The sequence below is a fragment of the Ricinus communis genome, chromosome 7 (genome assembly GCF_019578655.1).
Source record: "Ricinus communis isolate WT05 ecotype wild-type chromosome 7, ASM1957865v1, whole genome shotgun sequence".
Taxonomy (NCBI): Eukaryota; Viridiplantae; Streptophyta; class Magnoliopsida; order Malpighiales; family Euphorbiaceae; genus Ricinus; species Ricinus communis.
In genome coordinates, this window is record NC_063262.1 from 24375190 (window position 1) to 24398857 (window position 23668).

Genomic DNA, 23668 nt, shown 5'->3' on the forward strand with positions numbered 1-23668 from the left:
ATACATAAAATATAGTTCCCACATGTAAATAATGATAAGACCAAGCTAAGGCTTGCTATTGTCTCTTAGACCTGCAGGCATCTAAGGCTTATTGTTTGAGGTTGCAGTCTCAAACTTCCCTTTTCCCTCTAGCCTTATGAGTTGTTACATGCACATTATTTTTCCCATTTCCCAAACTTTTGTGCTTTGAAGATAGTGGAACTTGCTCAATTGCCGGAGCAGGATTAATTCCAAAAGCTTTCTTTGGTGCTATGGAAAAAGTTACAGACCTAAGAGGCAGGAATGGCTTCTTGCCCTTATATTTAACTGTCTTCATATTACTCTGTTGCGAGCCTCCATTCAGGCCACTTGATTGAGTTGGAATCTCACTTAGCAACTCATCGATACTTCTGGTATTTTGATGAGGTCTCTATGTTCCTGCAACACTTTAGGACACATTTGTCCACTGAAGATTAAAGTCATCTAGATCTACTAGATGAACATGTATATTAAACTCCCCTTGGCTTGATTATTTAGGAGTTAGATTATATAGTTGCATAAGTTAAATCAAATGTACATTAGCTTATTACAAATATACATTTACTTATTATAAATATACATATAACATTAACTTATTACTTGTGCGCTTGGGATTATAAGGGACAGAACTGCAAAAGTTGAAGCAGTCCCAATTAGATCCTTTTTTAAAGCCTCATCATAAGGAAGTTGGTCATTCTCATCATGAGGAACTTCTTGGTTGTTGTTACTGCATGTCTGGTTTGCTCTTCTTTTTACCTAGTAAAACACACAAAGAATATTGTTCAAGGTGATTTTAAAGAAACTTAATATATATTTTTAATAAAATTGCTCTTACTTGAAATTTTTTCCTCCTAGGCTGTTTTAATCTAGATCTGCCATTGCCTTGGTACTCTTGTTGTGGCCTTTAGCCCCACAGATAATGCAAGTCCTCACTGACCCTTTCTTGCTTACTTTGCTTTTTTTTTAGTAGGGTTGCCATCTCATCCTCTTCTAACCTCCTATTTGTAACAGATCTGCCTTTCTTTTTTGGTTGAACTGGAGCAGGAGGTAGCACAGGTAGTGTTGTGGCTCTTGGCAAAAAATCATAGCTAGTGGTAGGGTTTAGCAAGTGGCTATATGTTCTTAAATAAGTATTTACCTTATAATAATCATCTAGATAATTCTCAGGATTATCATGCTTGTATTAGATTGCACACATTGCATGGCAGCGTGGCATACTAGTTAAATCAAACATCCTACAAATACATGTTCTTTCCTTAATGTCAACCACAAACTGCCCCCAAGACCAACCACTTGAAACCTATCCCCCTGACCATTCAATTCTGAACATCTAGCAGAACTCTTTAGACTTCTCTAACTTAGCTATAATCTTATAACAATATTGACTTGTATTTCTTTTCATGGCATCTCTCTTTTTGCGAATCCTTTTTATTAACTTTGTTCTAATGATCTTATTCATTGTTATAACCCCCTTAGTCCTTGACTATAGAATAAAACTATTAAAACATTCGCATAAGTTATTTAATAACATGTCATGTTTAAGGGTTGCCCTAAAATGTGACCTAGACCAAAGGTGGGAGGGGGGGGGGGGTATATTCTTCATGTAGTTATAGCCTCATTTAGAAATTTTTGCTAATTTATCCATTATTTTCTCGTACATTTGCACATAACTAGCCCTTGCAGCTTCCCAAACTAGCTATTTTAGACCTAATGTATTCAACTTTTTCTTAAAATTGTTATAGACATGTCTAACATAAACTCTGTGTTCTGCACTAGGAAGAAACTCTTCAATTGTAGGAATTAAACCCTAATTAAGAATAAAAAAGAATAGACTACCATTAACAATTCAAACATATTATAGTTCATATAAATGCTAAACTAAATCAAAATAAAAGGAGTAAAAGCTTGTATCTTATATCTGTCACTCATAAAGGTTTAGTGGCAACTGTTGTTGAGTTCTAAATCTTCTGCAAGTAATTCTATTGACCATTTCAAGTTGTCTTTGTTCTCCTTTTGGACAACTGCCCATGCAACTGGATATATAGTCATTACCCTTAATTACCACAGATGTTAGTAGCTGCCCACCACAAATTTCCTTCAACCAGCAACCATCAATTGAGATTAAAGGTTTGCAATACTTGAACCCATCCTTTAGGGCAGTAAAACATACATATAAACCCTTGAACTAGAGATGGCAACGGGTCGGATCTGGACCGGATCCGACTGGATCCAGATCCGTTTTTGGACCTTGGATCCATATCCGATCCGGATCCGTCGGGTCTGAAAAGTTGGGATCCAGATCCAGATCTGGGTCCAAAACGGATCCTAAACGGATCTTGCTGATTTTACCTATTTTTTTTCCAAAAGTTATAGAATTCACATAAAAAAATGCATACGTTATGCTTTTCAAGCCTCCCTCAAAGGGTACAGGTTCAAATGTTATACTAATCCATACTAATCCAATAATACAAAACAACTTATACAAACTCAACAATCCAATAATACATGTCTTTTGAATAACGATACAAATGAGCATCATCAACATTCATCTCCCAATAGCACCTTGCACCAACTACCAAAAGGCTAATACTCTTCATCACTACTAACATCATCAACATCCTACAATAGAAAAACAACCAAAAAGAATAATTAGGGATTGGATAAGAACTAAAAGTAAATGTTTATATATTAATGTAACTTTTTAAATATTACCATATCAATAATATCAACTACATCCATCCCTTGTGCGTCATTATCATCCTCACAATCTTCCGTAATAGTGGAACATGAAAGGGATCCTTCAAAATTGCCTTTGTCATAAATAATTAAAATTACATTAGATTAGAAATAGAAGTTGAAATCTATATTAAAAGGAAAGAAATATAACTAAGTAAAATATTACCTTTCACATCATCAACCATCCAACTTTACAAGCACATTAGAGCCTCCACGGTTTGAGAATGAAGTCGAGAACGATGGGCACTAACCACTCTTCCTCCCATACTAAATGCACTTTCCCAAGCAACCGAAGAGACGGGAATTGCAAGAATATCCTTGGCAATTTTTTTCAAAGTTGGATAATTTTGATCTCTACTCCACCATTTAAGAACATTAAATTCATTATCCTCCGGCATAGTGTCACTCTCTAAGTATTGATCAATCTCACTCCTCAAAGGTGTACTTCTAACCTTTTGTCTCTTAGATCTTGCAAAATCATCTTCATCACCACACTCGTTAAACCCTCTCTTTAATGGTGATGGTTCATTCACTACCTCATTCTTATTTTGAAACTCATGGACAAGATTATCAAGGGTCTTTCTTATTCTTGTCATTTCACTATTAGCATCATCTCCATATAATTTTCCAAAATAATGAGCCACACAACCTATTTTATTTCTAGGATCTAAAATGGCAGCAATAGCTAAAATCCCATTAATATGTGACCAATATTTGTCAAATTTTTCAACCATACTCTTAGCCATTATCCTAATAACCTCATGATTATCGGTTTGCACCCAACGATTCAAAGCAAGTCTAATTTCACAAACAATTCGAAAAAATAAATTAGCAGTTGGATGATTTCTAATAAAAAAAAACCTTGGTTGCCTTGTAGAATATTTCCAACTTTTGACAAACAAGAGTAGCCATAGTCCAATCGTTATCACTAGGAACATAAAACTTAAGCCTTTTATTTAGACGTTTCAACTTATTAAAAACATCCTTGAAAGGCAAACTAGATTCAAGCATCAAGTAAGTAGAATTCCACCTAGTTTTACAATCAAGAGCCACTCTTTTAGTTTTAGTCACATTCAAAAGACGACAAGCTTCCTCAAATTTTTCAATCCTTTTAGGGGTAGACATCCAAAATGCTATACACTCTCTTACTTTGATAATTGCATGATCAATCACTTCTAAACCATCTTTCACAATCAAGTTTAGAATATGAGCACTACACCTCATGTGCAAAAAATCTCCATTTAACTCCAAGCAACTACTTTCTAATTTCTCCAACAAAACATTGATCATAGCATCATTTGTAGTACAATTATCAACAACAACAGAAGAAATTTTGTTTTCCAAAGAAAATTGAGAGAAACTATCCATAAGAACCTTAACAATAACTCCATTTGTATGTGGACATGGCACAAAACAAAACCTACACACAAAATAAATATACCAAATACATAAATTAGAGCTAGAACAATTACCAACCAAATAACATAAGCATCATATAATCATATAGCCAAAATTCAAATAGCCAAAAAGAACGAAATATAAGTATATAAACATTATATTATTTATACAATATTAGAAAGAAATCAATTAAACAATTACCTTAATGTAAGATTATGAAAAACCCACTGTTGGTCAATGAAATGCGAAGTAACAGCCATGTACCCCTTTTTTTGATTAGAGGCGGTCCACATATCAGTTGTTATTGCCACTCTACCCTCATTAGCCTCTAATAAATCCTTAAAAGAAATTCTTTCATTGTTGTACATTTTCATCACATCACTCCTTAACGGGTTCCTTGAAATAATCTTGAAATTATCATTTAAGCTCTTGACAAAGCTCCTAAAACCAAGATGATCCACGATTGACAAAGGATATTCATGTATTACTACCATTCTAACCAACTCTCGCCTTGAAACATCTTGATCAAATATCACTTTCTTTTGTTTTTCCTTAACTGTCAAAGAAGTAGTCCCATCAACTTCGGTCTTAATCTTCAATTGTGATTGACCAGACGGAAGCTTCAAATGTCTTCTCGAACATGTTTTTTTAGCATGTTTGAGAAGGTGTGAGGTTCCATTATTTTTCGAGTAAGAGAGTGCACTCTTACAATACTTACACTTTGCCTTTTGTATATCTTTGATTTTAACCACATCAAAATAATCCCATGCTTCAGAAGTTAGTTTCTTATTTTTCTTGGAACTACTAGATTCATTTTCTTTGCTAGTATCATTCTCGACCTCAACAAGCCCCTCCAATTCATCTTCCTCATTTTGATCGGACAACACTACAAATGGTTCTTCATTACTATCTTTAAAATTTGATTGTTCTTCCATATCCATAAACTGAAAATATTATAAAGGCCAACAATTTAAAATTGATTTCCAATAATAATTTATATGAGCTCACGTAAAAAAAATTAATATGAAGACTGAAATGTTATACATCATTATTATTAACACATATCTTTAAGAGTAAAGATATTATTGTTATCCAGCATTATTAAGCCTATTGTCTGATATTATTAAGCCTATTGTCTGACATTATTAAGCCTTCAAAGTAAAGATTGAAATGTTATATTTAAATTTCAATTGCTTTCAAGCTCAAGTGAATTTCTATTGTCTGACATTATTTTCACAACTTAATATTTAGCTAAATCAACATTATTAAGCCTATTAACTCATGAACATTATAAATCTATTATACAACAAACCAATGTATGATAAATTAATCAAAAGTCACGAACCTTAATTCAACAAAAATTACAAACATCAATTAACATAGAGTCACGAACATCAGCATTCAACAAAAAAGGATTTCAATTTTTTAATAAAAGCATAAAACCCCTTTTCCCAGATCTGTAAAAATTATTAATTAACCCGATTTTTCAAGATTATTCGTACAAATTAAGAATTGATTCATAAAAAATTAAACCAATTGATTGATAAATTGATATTCAGTTATGCATAAAGAAAAAAAAATACCGTAAATTGTTTCACGAACTGACTTCAATGAAGGAGAGAGACTGAATTGTTGGCTTCAATGGAGGAGAGAGACTGAACTGTTGGCTTCAATGGAGGAGAGAGACTGAACTGTTGGCTTCAATGGAGGAGAAGGCATATGCGGCGGATTCGCATGAAGCAATACAGAATTCCAGAGTCTACACTACACTCTACAGAGTACTAGAGAGGGAAGTTAGAATTAGGAAATTTAGGGTTTGGAGCCTTTGAGATGTTGGGCTTAAGTTAGAGTTGTTATTAGAGCCTCAAACAATCAGATTCAATGTAAAAAAATATTGAATTTATAAATTAAACGGGTAAACGGATCCGGATCCGGGTCCAATATTTGGATCCGGATCCGGATCCGTCGGGTCCAAAATTTTAAGATCCATATCCGTGAAAACGGATCTGGATCCACGGATTTGGGTCGGGTCCAGGATCCATTGCCATCCTACCTTGAACACTTGTTCCTCTAAGTCAAGCATAAGTGTGGACTCAAGATTATTCCTTAACAAATCAAGTTTGTAATCATACAGCATATCCAATTACTCCCTTTCATCACCATCAATGAACTTCAGAGCAATGTTCTTAGCTCTCCAAGCCTTTAACCTAGACATAACAATTGCCATATTCTTTTTAATAGTTTGAATAATACCTTCAATTGCCCAACTTGGGTCAGTCCTAAACCTCTCCACATACTTCATGGCAATATAGTTAGCATTAACATGTCTGTTATAGTGCTATTTAGTGCAACTGTGATCAAACTTTGCTGACTTGATTTGCATAGTATTTTTACTATCTGTCATCAAGTAAGCCTAAATAAATAAATAAATCACAACCCTTTTTGCACTTTGGTTTATATTTTTTTGTATTTGGACTAAAAATAATTTGGTTCCTGCTCCTTATTGAGTAGTTCTTAACTGCATCTTTAAACTGCCTAAAAGTACTAAAGAGCATGCCAATCTTCAAATTAGGATTGGTTATATCTGTCTCTTCATTGAAAATTGGCCACTTTGTCTTTCTTGAATCAATATCACTGTTATCATATGAGGAACATGACTTAAGCTCATCACTTGGTGCGTAAACAGTCTCATCTGAACTCCCATCGTCAATAACTTATTCATTAACCCTTATTCTGTCCCTTTTTAACTCCATATCAATAAATTTTTCAAATAACTCATCATGATCCTTATCGTGCAAGTCATAATCAAAATCAACAAATTCATTGTCTTCCTCATCAGCCTCACTTTCAGACTCCTCATCATCACCATGACCATCATGTTGAATCTATACTTCTTCTAATTCAGTATCATCACTACTTAGCATTCTCACTTCCTCAAATGATTCAAGAACATTATCAATATTTTCATGATGCACAACATGCTCAATATTTTCATCTTGTTACATATTTACCTTATCCCTAGTATAAACATGAATCACTCTTGACTCATCAACACTTATAGATATCTCAATACTAACATTGTCCTTATCTCAATTTCTCAAACCATCTATGTCACTTTTTTTAGATGCTTCCAAAACATACAAAATGATGCAGGTACCAAACACAATTCTCTAGCCATTACATCTATATCTAATCTTAACGTCATATCAGCAGAACAAAAATATATGCTCCCAACATCCCTAATTTCTAACTTACCTCTAGCATCTACTCTAAAACAATGCTATTTTATACTAAATACTCTGTATGAGGCACTATATATGTTAAAATGGATAAAACAAATCAATTTTCTATATATTACAGATTTTGTAAAATACTTGTACCAATCACTCAATATAAACATTAAGTTATATCATACACAAAAAATCATTCATTATAAGGTCAAAACACCAAACACCCTTTGCTTCTTACCAAAAACCAAATAAAACCATCAACATGCAACATACAAAACAGAAGAACAAAATGAAAGTTACCATTAAACAAGCTTATATATAAAATGCAAGTTATATAACTTACAGTATATGGGTTGCCTTTTCCCTTCTTCCCTTCACTTTCGTTCAAGAGACATGCTGATATGTACGATACTAAACCATTGTATGCTCTCGACACCCTATCAATAATGTGCAACCCAAATCAGAGGTAACGACCAATAACAAGTATGTTGAAGGAGAGAATTCGAGTTTTTTTTAAGAAAACACGAGGTGAGAAAGAGAGATTGAGGGTAACAATGGTGCTTTAGCTTCGGTTATACAGACTACTATAAAGGTAAAAAAGGGATTTCTAAACATTAGATTCTAGGGTTTAATTTAGAGAATTTAGTTTTAATTTAGGAGAAGTTAGGAAGTGTGATCCGCTGGCTAATTTGACTGACTTTATGACATGGAACATGCTGAGGTGGAGAATTAAACATAATATACCTTATCAGATTGCCAAACAGCATAAGCTGGCCGAAAATTGGAGAGCTACCCTAAATTGATATATTTTCATATAGTTTGAGTATCAATTATATTCAAATTAAAATACTGGTATTAATTTGAAACATAGTTCAAAGGATTAGTACCAGCCGGACAATTTATCCATTTATTTGTACTTAAAAATAGTTTAGGTGGAAATATGCTCGTAGCTATAAATATTAGGGGCAAAAGTGAACCTTTTCCCAAAAAAAGGAAAAAACTTTGGGCTGTCTCAGGGGATATATATAAAATTATAACTTTGGAATAAGGAAAATTGTAATATAAAGGTAGCCAATAAAGCCCAATTATTGTTATTGTTGATCAGTTTGAGCCCAATGTTTTCACAGACCAAACAAAGATACCGAAACACAAATTTTGTGTGCTTCTCTTTGATACCTCAGTCCCGTACCTTACCCCCACCAAAACCCTAAACCCTACCTACCTCTCTTCTTCTTCTTCTTCTTCTTCTTCAACTAGAGGCCTATAATCTCATTTAATTTTCACTTTTTTAGCAATGTATCGTTTTGTCTCTGGACTCGCATCTAAAGCCAGGTATAATATATACTTGCACTTTTATAATCTCACACTCTATCTATAGCTATAAGGATACCATCTTTTAATTGTTCTTAAATCTGGGTCTTTATCATTTTCGTGTAATCCTTTTTTTATCTTTTCTTTTTTTGGTAGATTGGCTAAGAACAGTACCCAGCAGGTGATTTGTTTTTTACGATTCTATTTAGTCTTGACTTTATTTTTTTACTCTAGTTTAATTGTGTTTCAATGTCAATATGGATTTTTTTTTGGTGTAAACTGAAATGTGGTTTCTTATTTATTTAATTTTTCTCTTGGGTGGTGATGGTGGGTTTAGGTGGGTAGTAGATTGGCTTGGAGCAGAAGTTATGCAGCTAAAGATATAAAATTTGGCGTTGAAGCTCGCGCCTTGATGCTTAAAGGTGTTGAGGATCTTGCTGATGCTGTTAAAGTGACAATGGGCCCTAAAGTGAGTAGCTCGCACATTGATTGATTAGTTTTCCTCTGCTGTGTTTTCTGTTGATTAATGATACTGCTAAATATTGTTTCTGTCTTTGAGTTTCATGATCCTTATTATTGAGAGCTCATGTTGCGGTGAGCTTAATTGTTTTTCTTCTCTTTTACTCTTCATTTTTTAGTAGCATTTACAATTTCTACCATCATTATGTATTTTCCTTTTTTTGAGGAGAAGAAAGTTTTGGATAGTGTTTTGAATAAATATTGGGCAGTTTAAATGTTTGACCAACTTTCTTTTTGTGTTTAATGCTTGACTTTTTGCAGGGGCGGAATGTAGTTTTGGAGCAAAGTTGGGGAGCCCCTAAAGTGACAAAAGATGGTGTTACAGTAGCCAAGAGCATTGAATTCCAAGACAGAGTGAAGAATGTTGGTGCTAGCCTCGTGAAGCAGGTCGCAAATGCTACAAATGATGTGGCAGGCGATGGTGAGGATTTCGTATGTTATTACTTCTTGTGTTTCTTCTGCTGATGTCAAGACTACATGTTAGCATAGTGAATGCGTTTGTGTACGCAGGTGCATGTATGTGAAGATAATGATCCTAATAAAACTGTATTCTTTTTAGCAGTCAAGGATAGTTATATGAATTTTTGTACTGATATAACTATTTAAATGCATCTTTGCAGGAACAACGTGTGCAACAGTCCTCACTCGTGCAATTTTAGTTGAAGGATGCAAGTCTGTGGCAGCTGGAATGAATGCCATGGATCTAAGACGTGGGATTTCAATGGCAGTTGATACTGTTATCACTAACTTGAAGAGCAGAACAAGGATGATAAGCACATCTGAAGAAATAGCACAGGTTGGCGTTGCAGTTATTGATTTCATAATTTTCTTCATATAGTTCAGAATGTGGTTGAGCTTGACTTGATAAAATGAAAATCAAATGAAGAAAGAAAAAGAAAAGGATTGATGTTGAATTAGAATTTATGGAATTTGTAAGAATAACATGTATTTATACTGAATACTTGATTGTGATACCAATATGAATTTCTTGAAAGGTTGGAACAATATCAGCAAATGGAGAAAGAGAGATTGGTGAGCTCATAGCCAAGGCAATGGAGAAAGTTGGAAAAGAGGGTGTCATTACTATTTCTGTAAGAGGCTTTGGAAATTCTTCCTTCTGCTCCTGCTTGAACCTTCTGGGATGCTATATTATTAGAAATGTTTAGTTGCTCTAGTAAAATTCCCTCTCAGCCTCTGTAACTTACGTGTGGGCCTTTAAGCTGAGCAACTTGTTTCTGTTTGCTTCTGCATCCTCTTTGCTCTCACTGGATGCTGCTAGACACTTCTTTTTTCTTTTTCTTTTGTTGAAATAATTGATTGTTTTTGTTTCATCCAAATTTCTACCAACATGTTAACTTTGTTGCTTTCAAAACTGTTTCAGGATGGAAAAACATTGTACAATGAGCTAGAGGTTGTCGAGGGAATGAAGCTGGACAGAGGCTACATATCCCCTTATTTTGTCACCAATACAAAAAACCAAAAATGTGTAAGCATTCATATTTTGTGGACAAATTATTTCTTATGATATTCATATGTTGAACTTATGATTTCCGACACATTTCATGGCATCTCTATCATTGCCAGGAACTAGAAGATCCCCTAATTTTAATTCATGAGAAGAAGATCTCAAATCTAAATGCTGTAGTCAAGGTTTTAGAATTAGCTTTGAAGGTTAGTAATCATATCAGTGGAAAATGAAAGTCGGTTTGTTAATGTATTATAATATTGGACCAATTTATCGAGTTTAAAATATTGAACCAATTTGTGATGTTTATCAGAAGCAAAGACCTTTGCTGATTGTTGCTGAAGATGTTGAAAGTGAAGCACTAGCAACTCTCATTCTAAACAAGCTTCGTGCTGGAATCAAGGTTAGATGCCATGTGCATTTTAAACATAAATATAACTGTTGGTGGGTTATATGTTCTTCTAATGGCATTATATTTTGAATTGGTTGAAGGTCTGTGCCATAAAAGCACCAGGGTTTGGAGAAAATAGGAAGGCCAGTATGCAAGACCTTGCCGTTCTCACTGGTGGTCAGGTAGGGACACTGAATTTGCATATTGCCCAATTGGATTTGGCATGTGAATCTGATGTATGATCCAGAATATTTCTGATTATATATTTCTCTATTGTAGGTTATAACTGAGGAGCTTGGTATGAACCTTGAAAAGGTGGGAGCAGAGGCATTTGGCTCATGCAAAAAGGTGTGTCTTGGTTTTCTTTGTAATCTTTAGCCACCCTAATGCTTGAAGGGGAAGTCTTAAAGTTGACAATTTAAGATTTGTAGGCTAGTTGGTAGCTACACCTTTAAGGAGGAGATGTAGCAGGCTCGTCTAACTACAGGACACCCAGTGAAAGGAGAGACAGGCAGAAACCTTTCATTTATGAACTTGGTGTATTCTTTATGATTGACTTCCATGTGCTGGACATTGCAGGTTACAGTATCCAAGGATGACACAATTATTCTTGATGGATTTGGTGATAAGAAAGCCTTGGAAGAAAGATGTGAGCAGGTCTGCATTGTTCCTTTAGACAAAAACTTGATAATTTTTCGGGATTGATTAAACTTTGTTTCTGATAATTGTCTATTAAACCATGATTATTATAACAGTTGAGGTCTTCAATCGAATTGAGCACTTCTGATTATGACAAGGAAAAATTGCAAGAGCGGCTTGCGAAGCTTTCTGGTGGTGTTGCAGTTCTGAAGGTTGGTTTAGTTGATAACAATCACCTACCACAGTTCTGCAAGCTTTTATTGTAAACTCGTTTAATATTTGTTTTTGTTTGTAGATTGGTGGGGCTAGTGAAGCAGAAGTTAGTGAAAAGAAAGACAGAGTTACTGATGCTCTGAATGCCACCAAGGCGGCTGTGGAGGAAGGAATTGTACCTGGTAAGAGTAACTTCCAAGTGCTTTTGTATGTCTTATTCCAAGGACATGAAGAAGTGAAGTAGTTCTTTCATGTGTAGGTGGTGGGGTTGCACTTCTTTATGCATCTAAAGATTTGGACAAGTTGCATACTGCAAACTTTGACCAGAAGATTGGTGTCCAGATTATCCAGAATGCTCTTAAGGTTTGAACCTTGTGCTTCCTGAGTCAAAATGCGTGAGCTCCAAATTTATGGATCTTTATTAGTTTGGGTTTTTTTTTTTTTTAATTTAATAATTGAAAACAAATGCAAGCATATAGTTTCAATTTTTATATAATTTTTCTAGTGATGCAAAGAACTTCATTGGCTCAACTAGTTGTTATTAAATGATTAATGATCTGAAGTTACTAAAATTTATTCTTTACATGTGGTTAGATAGTTTGCTTAACTGTAAATTTTCTTCAATTTGCTATTAATACAAAGGAATGCACTTCATCCTAATTGTATTTAGAATAAGCCTAATTATCTACATAAATAAATATTGAAAATATATTCTGAATTTGTTGGGTTATATTTGTCTGCAGATGCCGGTACACACTATTGCTGCAAATGCAGGAGTAGAGGGGGCAGTTGTTGTTGGCAAGCTATTAGAGCAGGATAATCCTGATCTTGGATACGATGCAGCTAAAGGTTTGTCGTTTTCTTTCAATCAACCCAGTAGCGGCAAGAAGTACCTATGAATTTCTTTTTTTCCTTAAAAAAAGAGAATCTTTCTCCTTGTATGTATCAGGGGAATACGTGGATATGGTAAAGTCAGGAATTATTGATCCACTGAAAGTCATTAGAACAGCCTTGGTAGATGCCGCAAGGTAATAAACATATTTATATATTTACAAATAAAAAATAAAATAAAATAATCTTTCCATAAGCTTATTTTTATTATTGAAAGCAATTACCATTTTGTTTGATCATGACTGTTGATGCAGTGTCTCTTCATTGATGACTACAACTGAGGCCATTGTGACGGAACTACCCAAGGACGAGAAGGAACCCACCGCCATGGCCGGTGGTGGTGGTGGCATGGGCTATTAAAGTCGTTCCACCGTGACAGCACCAATACCCTGATGATTTTAAACTGACATTAACCTTTCCCTTTTATTTTTTATTTCTCTTTCAGCGAACCGCGGAGTTTAGTTCAATCCTCGTTCATATAAAGTGTAATTTTTGACTATACATATATATTTTTTTTGGACCAATATGTATTTTTATCCCCACTTATGGGATCTACAGGGGACGTAAAATGTTTTGAATCTGAACCCATTTATAACAATAATAAAAATGAAAATCTTTTTGCTGGAATAATACAGATGGGAAAAAAGATAAATACCATAAAAGTGTGGTTATAGGTAAGGGGTCCACAGTGCAGTCATTGATTTGATTGTGGTAATGGTATGAAGATAGTGTATATAGAGAGAGTATTGGATGCTGTTCCTCATAATTTTCTTTAGTTTATGAATTGTATCTGGACAGGACAGCGATCGAACCAATTTGGGCAGAAGCCATTCCTGCAACATGTTGGTTCCCATTGTAGCGCACGAATTGGTGGTTTTTATAATCATTAGCCCTTTTTAAAATTGTAGGATGGCATTGCAGCAGCAGATGAGATGCCTTCGCCAATTAGTCTGTCCGTTTCTTTCTTTATTTGTTTTCTTTAACTCAACTGGCTCTATTCTGCAATATAAGAAAGGCACTTGGAACATCATTATCAGAATGGGGTATTTACTCTACAACTTGTTTGCCTTGTTTAAAATCATTAGTAATTACTTATTAACGGTCTTATATAATTTTACTGTTATTTTAAAATAAAAATACATTAAGCCATGTAATAATTTCCTAATTTTTTTTTATTTATATTTAGACTCTTTTCATTTTCATAAAATTAACCTTCGTCTTATTCGTCTAAAGTTAATATAGTCAAATATTAGACTTTATTTATTTTTAATTAAATTAGGATAGTACTTTTAGTTGTAATGTCTAACAAAGATTACTGGTTTAATTCTTTTACTTGCTCTAATTTGTAGCATAATTTAATTCTAGCATATTAAACATTAAAGATACTTATATCCAAAGCATCATTATTAAATTATTATATAACTTAAATTTAAATATTAGAATAAAATTAAAAGATTCTATAGTTAAAAGATATTCTTTTGTTATTATTTTCTTTTGATAGAAAAAGTTTTGAACTAATTTAATATTTAATAAGAAGTTTAAAAATTAAAGTGTAATCTTTTTATCAATATAATTCTTTTAATTACGTTCTAATTTTACTAAAATATAAAAAGTATTAGAGCAAAAACTGGGAGAATAAATAATAATTACCTCTTATGAAAATGGACCTCGATAATTGGACAACGAACACGTTGACACTTTTGGATCACTAGCTTATATGCTTGTTTGAAATTACTGTTGATTATTAGAAAATAGATTTATAATATTTTTATTTAATAAATTATTTTTTTAAAACGTGTTTGATTTAAAAGATTGATACAATTAATAGTTATTTTCGCTGAACAATTTTATTAAAGTATTTGTTAAAGACATAAGAAACAATGATTGATAGCTAATTTAGTAGTTTTTATCGGCTACTGACTGTATCGGCTCTTTTTTAGAGTTTTTTTTATCAGCTGATCGTTGATTTTATTTTATTTATTTATTTAGACACCATTATCCTTATTAAAATTTATTAATAATAATTTACCTTAAGTTGATGTCATATAATTAAATTTTTATATTTTATAATAAATAACTATTATTTTAAAATTATTTTTAATAGTTAAATAATTATAATATTTATAATTATAGTATTTGAAATTAAGAATTTTATTTCTATTTCTAAAATAATTTTTATTAATTTATATTATTAAATATATTACAATAAAATAAAATGTGTTTAAAGATAAGTTACACCCTCAATGGTCATTTATCAGTCATTGGCTGCATTGATCACCGAATCAAACATATCCTTAATTAGGAATTACTTGTGTCGAATTTACTTTTAAAAAGGCATCAATTTACATGTTTTTTTTATAAAAATAATTTTTAAAATCTAAAAAATAATATATATATTAAAAAAGTTGCTTTTTGTCAAACATAATGTCAAAGAGGCACTACTACACTTGCCTATATTGACTTTCCCTATATTATGAAAACAATGATTTGTAATACTATGAAGCAAACTCTTAATCAATACAATACTTTCAGATTAAGGAAAAAAAGAAAAAAAACTAGGTAAAGAGTTTCGTAAGTAATTCCATATATCTATATTGATTGGAAGAGAGAAGGCGTTTATGAATGGAAGAAGGGGGGCCGGGCAGTGAGCTTCAATTTGAATGAGGTGTCTCCCCAATGATTGAGTGACCCTTCACTGACAGTTTGGCATTAAAAGGAAAAAAAATAAGGTATCCAATTTGCAACTTGCAAACTTTATCATATCATTTGAAGTTCTTTCTCGTTCAATACAAAATATTAAGACTTCTTGAAAGTGATGGTGATTGGTCATACAGTATTCTAACCCTCCTTCTTCCCTTTTTTTTTTTTTTTTATTAATTTTTCTCCCTACCCATCACTGCTGACCAACTGCCCCCACTCTTTTGTATATGTACGAAGAGACACTATGCCTGAAGGACCCAATTTTTACAAGTGAGAACCCACCTCTCCTCATATAACCTAAATGCCAAAGACTGAAACTTCTAAGTTTGTTGACATTTTTCTCTTCACCCTATCATCCAATCATTTCTTTATCCCATTGAATCCTTCCTTCTCAGCGGATCAATTTCTGTTTTACTACAAAAAATAAAAATAAATATTTTCAATCAAATAATAATTATAATATATTTAAAAATAACATAATTTGAGATGTAAAAACGTAAACTCACATGATTTTTTTCAGCAAGAAAAAATGCATCAATAGAACAGTTAGGCAAAAAGGAGATGGATGTTCTTTTTCCCTTAATATGTTCCCTTCTTCACTTCATATTTCTGACATTGTAGCTACTTTGGCACAGTGTTATAATCATATAGTCAACTCAACCACTAAATACCTGTACTCTTTTAGGACAAGGGAGAAAGAAAAACATATGAACACAGGCATGCATTGATTGAGAATGCTTTGGTGGAACAACTTGGAATTCCAATTAAGCAGAAGTCAAAAGTTTGCTTCTTTTTCATCTTAATTAATCTTTGTCTCAAGTTGTATCATACTTTATACAACAAATTCAAGAAACTAGCTAAACATGACACTTCCCATTTAGGGCAAGTTGCTTGGAACTGGAATACATATTCAGCTAATTATTGGTTGATGATTGCTTGCTTTCCAAGAATTTTTCTAACTATTATTGGATTGTCACATTCCTCTTCTTTGTTCAAAGAAACTATAATGAATTTCATTTGTTTATATTTATGTATACTGTCTTACAAAGCTTGAAAATAATAATGATTATTTAATGTGCAGTTTATATAACTTAATGATCATATCCCATATATTAAATAATATGGAACATGTTTTTTATTTAAACTTTAGGGTTTGATATGCAATATTGAATTGATTCTTGAAAATTAAATATTGTGCTTGGCATCTCTAATTAAATTAATATAATTAGGTCTGGAAGACTTGAGCTATAAAGAATTCGAATTCCGTATAAGATGTATAAGTTATACTCTAATGAGATTTACACATGTGATAAAGAACACTAAATATATTTGATATTAATTTTCGGCAAAGTTCATTAATAAGCCTCTGAACTTTTTTGTTTTATTTTATTAAGCTATTGAAATTTTAATTTATCTTATCGAGTCCTCCTATTTTTATTTTTAGTTTTGTTAAGAATTTTTTATACATATTTTATGAAATTTTTATTTGTTCTATTCAGTTCTTGTATTTTTATTTTTTTTTTAATTAAGGACTATTAAGTTCTCAATACAAGAAAAAATAAAAATATAAGGGTTCAATAAAAAAAATAAAAATTAAAGGACTCGATAAAATAAAACTAAAAATTTAAGAGCTTAAAAATGTAATTTATCTTAATTTCCTAATTGACTTTTAGTTTTTTGTTGTTTAATTTTAAAATTATATCTCGTAAGGCACAAAAATAAGTTTTCATAATCCAAAGGAGCCATAAAAGTTAGTTTTCTAATTTATTTAATTTGTTTTTGTAAAAAAAATAAAAAAAATGCTCTGACATCTATACAAATATAAAAATAGTCCTATATTAAGTCTATCTCAAGTGGCAAGAACGTTTGCTCTTAATAATGAGAAGTCTCGAGTTCGAGCCTTCTTCTTCTCACTAGGTGAGTTTTCGCCGTTATGGCAAATGTAAGAAAATAATTACTCCATATTATGTAGTCCATGACCTCTTGGCTCTTAATGAATAAAAAAATATAAAAGCAATCCTAAATGTAACTATTCTTTTTTATTGTATATGATAATTATACCGATATGCCATAAAAACAGTTTCATTCATATACCAAAAATAATTTTATTTATTCTAATAGTAGGGGCAGAATCTTAAAATAGAATTCTGTTCGACTAAAATTTTGTAATTAATTAATTTTCAATTTTTATTAATTTTGAAACAATAAAAAGTTTAAAACTTTAAAAGTTTTATAAGAATTAGAAAAATTTATATCAGTTTATTTTAAATTATTATTATTTTTTATAGTTTCTTATTTAATGAGTTAAATATAAAAAATAATTTTAGTTTTTGAATTAAAAATTATTTTATTTATAAAATAAGAATGTCTTTATCTCGATAGTTTTTTTGTTTCTTTTTTGTCACATTGAAATTATATATATATATATTAATTTATTAATTCAGTAAGTAATTGTTAAATATATCATTCATTAATTAAAATTGATATTATCATATATGATTAATATTTTATAATTTATATTTCAAAACTATAATTTTTACAAAAAAAATAATAAAAATATTGGAAAAGAGTAATAAAAATTAATAAATTAACTAAAAGATTAATATTCTTAAACTGTATGGAAATTCTAATGGTTCAAATTTCTAAGGCGGAAAGAGTATCAACTCTTTAAGTAAAAGAATTTTTTATTAATAATAATTAATAAATATAAATATTTAAACTTAATTACATTTAAAAAATACATATTAATTTAGTTATAAAATGAGTTTATCTTTTTAAATATTATTGATCGTATTGATGAGACAATAATATACAATATCTTAACTGCATCTAGCGCATTAGTAAGAAATACTTTTTATTCAAGTCATAAATTAATTTTATTATTGTTTATTGAATTTTTGAATTAATTCAGTTTATTGAATATCAAATTGAAATCTATCTTAATTTTTATGACGAAAAATAAATAAATAATCATAGAAAAAGACAACAAAATTCTATAAAACACAAATTCTCATGAAGAAAGAAAAAACGAGGATGAATTTTTATAAAGCTAGAGTATTACTAGTATGCTGCAATTGGTAGTGAGCGGAGGATTGAGCTCATGTGGAGATGAGCCCACCTGGTCAGTTAGTAGTGGGTTATGATTAACATTTTAAATAATCAAATTTTAAAATGAGGAAGATAAGTGGGACCCGCACTCACTTTACAAAGAAGAAGCTCAAAATGTCGGTATACCGGCCAACATGGCATGCTACGCCCTTGCCACGTCTGCACGCGTTCCCAAGCTGCATACTTAATGACGCGTGCTTCTGCGATTGGTTAATTCATTGTGCTGTTTTAATATCACGGTAGAATGGGAAGCAGCATATAAGAGTCTGTTTCAGGTTACATTGTAACTCGTCTTATTAACTGCTTTTTGTTTCTTGATCCCAACCGTCAAACATTCATATCTCCTTTATTTTTTATCATGTTTTATTTTCTTTTCACAAGATAAAATTAGGGACCATTTTATGGGTCACCCAAATAAATTATTATAGAAAAGCAAAAACCAACATTGCTAGAGGACACCACTAGTTTTCTTCTCAAAATTACAAAGAATTTTATTGTCAGCCTGTTATTTGGAAATATTATGTTAGAAATTATGTGTTGGAGAAGAGATTTCTTTTAACTATGTAGACATATGATAAATTCAAAATTAGGTGATCGAATTTTAATGAATTACACAAAAAAATAAAATTAATTTAAATTTGATGTATTAATAAATAATTTTAAATTTTTTTGATCGAATATTTTAGTTTTATTAATTTTACTCTGATTTGAAGCTTTTGTTGCAATTATATTCTCATGTGTGAAATAGAATTGGATCTAATATAACGTGGTAGCCATATAAAGTTGTCTTCAATTTGAATTATCTTCTTTCTTTTCCCATCCTACTGTACACGTATGTTCACATTCTTTCCTCTAGTAATCACCGTTCATCGTTGAAATGGAACATCCACACGAAATTTGAAGGTTAACCAACGCCAGTGAATCCTTCAAAGGATAAGAGAAGTCTTCCCGGAGCTGAACCTTTTTCCTTCTCTATTCAGTTAACTTCAGGCGAAACACATTCTAGACTTAGACTATATTTCATAATCTAGATGCTAATTCTTTCCGATCGGATTTTTATTGCTGTCTACCATTTTATTTTATAGAATTTGAATCTATTTTTAAAAAATAAAAGAGTAAATTTGTAGTAAGAGCAATTTAGTTGCTAATCTAATTTCACTAAATAGATTTGAAAAATAAAATGTTCAATCATTTTCTTACAAAAAATTAAAACCGTAAAAAAGTCTATCCATCCCAATAGACTATAAATTTATGATACCTTATAAATCTATACCAATTGATATTATTTTAATTTAATAAATTTATTAATGTGCTTGAATCTTTAATTAATCAATTATAGATAGTAATTAGTTATTGACCAATAAAATATACTATTTTTATTTGTTATAGATTTTTATTTATTTTTCATAAATTAATTAATGATATTTAATGTCAATAAGATTCATCTACATAATTTTAATTTATACAAATAATTAAAATTACACATAAATTTATTAACAAACTAAAATTACTATACCTAAATAAAAATAAATATATGAAAATATTTCTAACAGTAATTTTATTGAAAAACATCGACTTCCTTGCATTTTAATAATTTAGATTTTGTAATTAATTTTTAATTGAACCTTTTAATTTTGTCAATTCCTTTTCTTTTTTTTTTTAAAAGGAATGCAATTATATAATATATATACATCTATTTGAGAGTTGTTACAGGATTTAGGGTTATATATTGATTAGATTTGACAGAATGTCATTCTAGTTAATTCACTTTATAAATTTTATTTTTCAATTATAGATAAATAATCAGAATTTTTAAAGTTTTATGTATTTTTTTTAGCAATTTAGAGGATTTTATTAGAGTATAATTATAGTACCTTAACATCATAAAATTTAATTTTACTCATAGATATGAATCGGTATTAATTATAGGTTTTATATATACTATTAATTTAAATTATTATTGAATCTATATATTATGTAAGTTAAAATTATATAAATATATTTCACGATTATAAACTGTCACTTATGAAATATAATATAGATGAAAATTTATAATAAATAAAGGTAATGAATATAATTGGTTGATAACTAATTATTATGCAATTGATTACTTATTAAATTAAAAATAGCATTAATTACTATACATCTATAAAATATTATACTTGATATATTTAAAAGGGCCAAATATATTTCCTTAATAAGATATTAAGAAATTCTTATTGGGCAGCCAAAATGGTTGTGGCCACAGGCTATTAATGGCAAAATTTAGTTTATTTACTTTTTTTTTTTTGGTAAAACTATCGTTTGCCCTTTTAAGACTGCCGTCATCTTACTCACCGCCTCCTTAGTTCTCTCATGACTTTACTCGCACGTACAAGATTTGTTTTCAATATGTCCAAATTTGCTGTTGCAAATGCAATTGCCCCACCATCTCAGCATTCTTATGTTTTTACTGCCAGTGTCCGCCTCCTCCCTTCTAATTTGAGGGTTGCTGCCTCATCACTCACAGTTTCCCTTTCTTCTTCATTGTTTCTTTTTTCTCAACTGGGAAATATTTTTCCAGTAACGATTGTGTTGTGTCTGTGTTATGTATTAAAGCTTATGCTATTCTAGAGGAAGCCGAGTCTCCGGTCGATGGCAAGAGACCCTTAATCGAGAACTAAGGGAAATATGTCGCGGTGGAAATGATGAGTTGTAGATGATGAATTTTACAAAGGAAATTTTTTTATTAATTCTGTCGTATATTTCTGTCTATGTATGTATTGAATAGATAGATAATTTATATATATTTAATAGTTTTAAATAATAAATTATTTATTAATTATTTAATATTGAAATGTAAAATACTAATATATAGGTGTTATTTTTATATTTGCTCTCATGTATATACTAAAATTAAATAAAAAATAAATTATTACTTTTATATTTTAGAAAAACAAATAAAATTTTAAAATAAGTTCTATATTAAATTTTTTTATAAGATCTATATACTTCCTTTAATTTTACTATTTCATTTAATTATCACTCATTTTTTTCATATATACTTTTTTTATAAATCTTTTTATTATAATTAACTCCAAACATGATATTTATTTCATTTAAAATACATTTTTGTGATTATTATCTAACATGCTAAATATAAAAGTTTATTTACAAAAATGAATAAAATCTAGAAATAATATATATTTTTATTATGAGATTTCAACTAAATATAGCTTAAGAGTATTTTTTGAAAATCTTATAATTATATACTTATATTATAAAATTTATGATACTTTACTTTTATAGACTTGAATTCTTTTTGTCGCGAATACAGTTTGGAACCGAGTTTAATAGTTTTATTCGGACAATTTATAAAAGTATTAATATCTCAATAGTGTTAAACTTAGAATATAAAAAGAAAATTACACAAATCAAAATTTAAGAATTAACAATAAAAACACGCTTACGCCAGGGGCTACAGATGGAAATTTCCCCATTTAAAGCATTTGAGATTAAACTTTACTGTAATCATAGCAGTTTACCGTTAATTGTCATTATCTACTTTCAAAAAGCGAATCCCACTTGCCGTGCAATCAATTTAATTATCTCAAAAAAGAAATTAATTTAATGAATTAAATTTTTTTTAAGGAAATAATTAATTATCTTACATCCTTAACAATTAATAAAAATTAAGTGGGGTAAGTTCCAATCATTTAGTACCCATTAAAGAAATTCATAAAGTTAAAATAGCTACCATTATCCACAATCTTGTCCGGCTTTTGCGACACTACAGTAACCTGAGGATAATAAAAATTTGTTAAGCTTTACGCAACTAATTAAATTAATACTTCTTGGACCATATAATATATAACTTAAATTCATATTAATAATCTTATGCCACATAGATTCCATACAGCTTAATATTTATTTATGTTCAGGTTAATTTTTCTCTTCTTTTTTTAATTAATAAATTTGAGTTTGGAGTTTACGTTAATTTGGGTTTGAGCTTTAAGTTATAACTATTTATATTGAGATTTTAAAATTCTCTGATATATCGTAAATGAGATCCAAAATGATGTGCCTAATGTGGGAGAAAAGACCAATTAAATTAAGCTGGGGAATTAGGTTACGCAAAACTCCTGGTGTGAAGATGTAAATAAGCAGCGGAAAACGGCGTAAACCTGGAGGGAGCATACGAAAATGTGTACTTGAAAACAGTTTCCGTATAAGAAAAGAGGCAGTAAGGGAGGGATCATATTTTTCAGGGTTTTTGAATACCTAGGACTTCTCTTTGGCCACTGAATTTTAGGTCACTCTTATTTTTGGTGGCCCCCACTCTTACCCCCTATTTGTCTGCACTGCAGTCAGTGACCCTCCCCCAAGGATTTTAATAGCAATTCCGCCATTCTCTCTGTCTTAAATCCTCCATTTTTTTCCCTCTACAAATTTAAAATCTACTAAAGGGTACAAGTGTTTACTGCTGATTATATTACAGCCAATCAGAAAATAGTGTAATTAACTAAAATAATTTCGCACCAACTAGATCTTAACATTTCTAATTAGAAATTTTTTACTGTTTATTACCGCTAAATTCAAATATCAACTAATCTCATATCCATACAGCGAAATATATTCTGAATAAAAATTAAAAAGAAAAAAAAAAAAAGTGTGTGATTAACATTTTTATTTATTGAGCCTGAAATTTGAGTGGCTACTACTGCGATTGAAATTATTCAAAAGAACGCTCAATACAGTAATTTTCAACGTTGAAAATATGTTGATTTAAAAAGAAATGCAGTCCTGTTAATATATTTTCAGCATTTTAATTATGCCAATAGTTTCGTAATAGCATGATGAAAAAGAATACGTATAAATATGGTCGGTGGGGGCATCCACACCACAAAATTCAACTCTACTAAAAATCAAACATGTCCCAGCATTTATTATTGCTCAACTGTTGGGATCATATACCTCTCTACCTATTATGGCCACATAAATAAATTAAAAACTAAGTTTTTTTTTTTTTAATTTTCTTTTTCTTTTTATCAGGAAAAAAGAAAAAAGAGG

The 23668-nt window shown here is 30.6% G+C and overlaps 2 protein-coding genes across 2 annotated transcripts; one reads left to right on the forward strand and one right to left on the reverse strand.

Annotated features, from left to right (window-relative positions):
- Positions 1–3085: 3085 nt before the first annotated feature.
- LOC107261413 (zinc finger BED domain-containing protein RICESLEEPER 2-like) lies at positions 3086–5087 on the reverse strand. The gene is made up of 4 exons (XM_015720450.2): positions 4354–5087; positions 3644–4174; positions 3207–3552; positions 3086–3163 (listed from the first exon to the last, which is right to left on the reverse strand). The coding sequence occupies exons 1-4, from the start codon at positions 5085–5087 to the stop codon at positions 3086–3088; spliced, it is 1689 nt and encodes a 562-aa protein (XP_015575936.2).
- Positions 5088–8485: 3398 nt separating this feature from the next.
- On the forward strand, positions 8486–13441 carry LOC8262778 (chaperonin CPN60-2, mitochondrial). Its single transcript, XM_002521105.4, has 18 exons — positions 8486–8714; positions 8850–8874; positions 9031–9162; positions 9474–9633; positions 9833–10008; positions 10208–10303; positions 10594–10698; positions 10797–10883; positions 10991–11080; positions 11170–11250; positions 11348–11416; positions 11648–11725; positions 11824–11919; positions 12003–12102; positions 12180–12283; positions 12664–12769; positions 12870–12948; positions 13066–13441. The coding sequence occupies exons 1-18, from the start codon at positions 8677–8679 to the stop codon at positions 13169–13171; spliced, it is 1728 nt and encodes a 575-aa protein (XP_002521151.1). The 5' UTR covers positions 8486–8676; the 3' UTR covers positions 13172–13441.
- The last annotated feature ends 10227 nt before the right edge of the window (positions 13442–23668 follow it).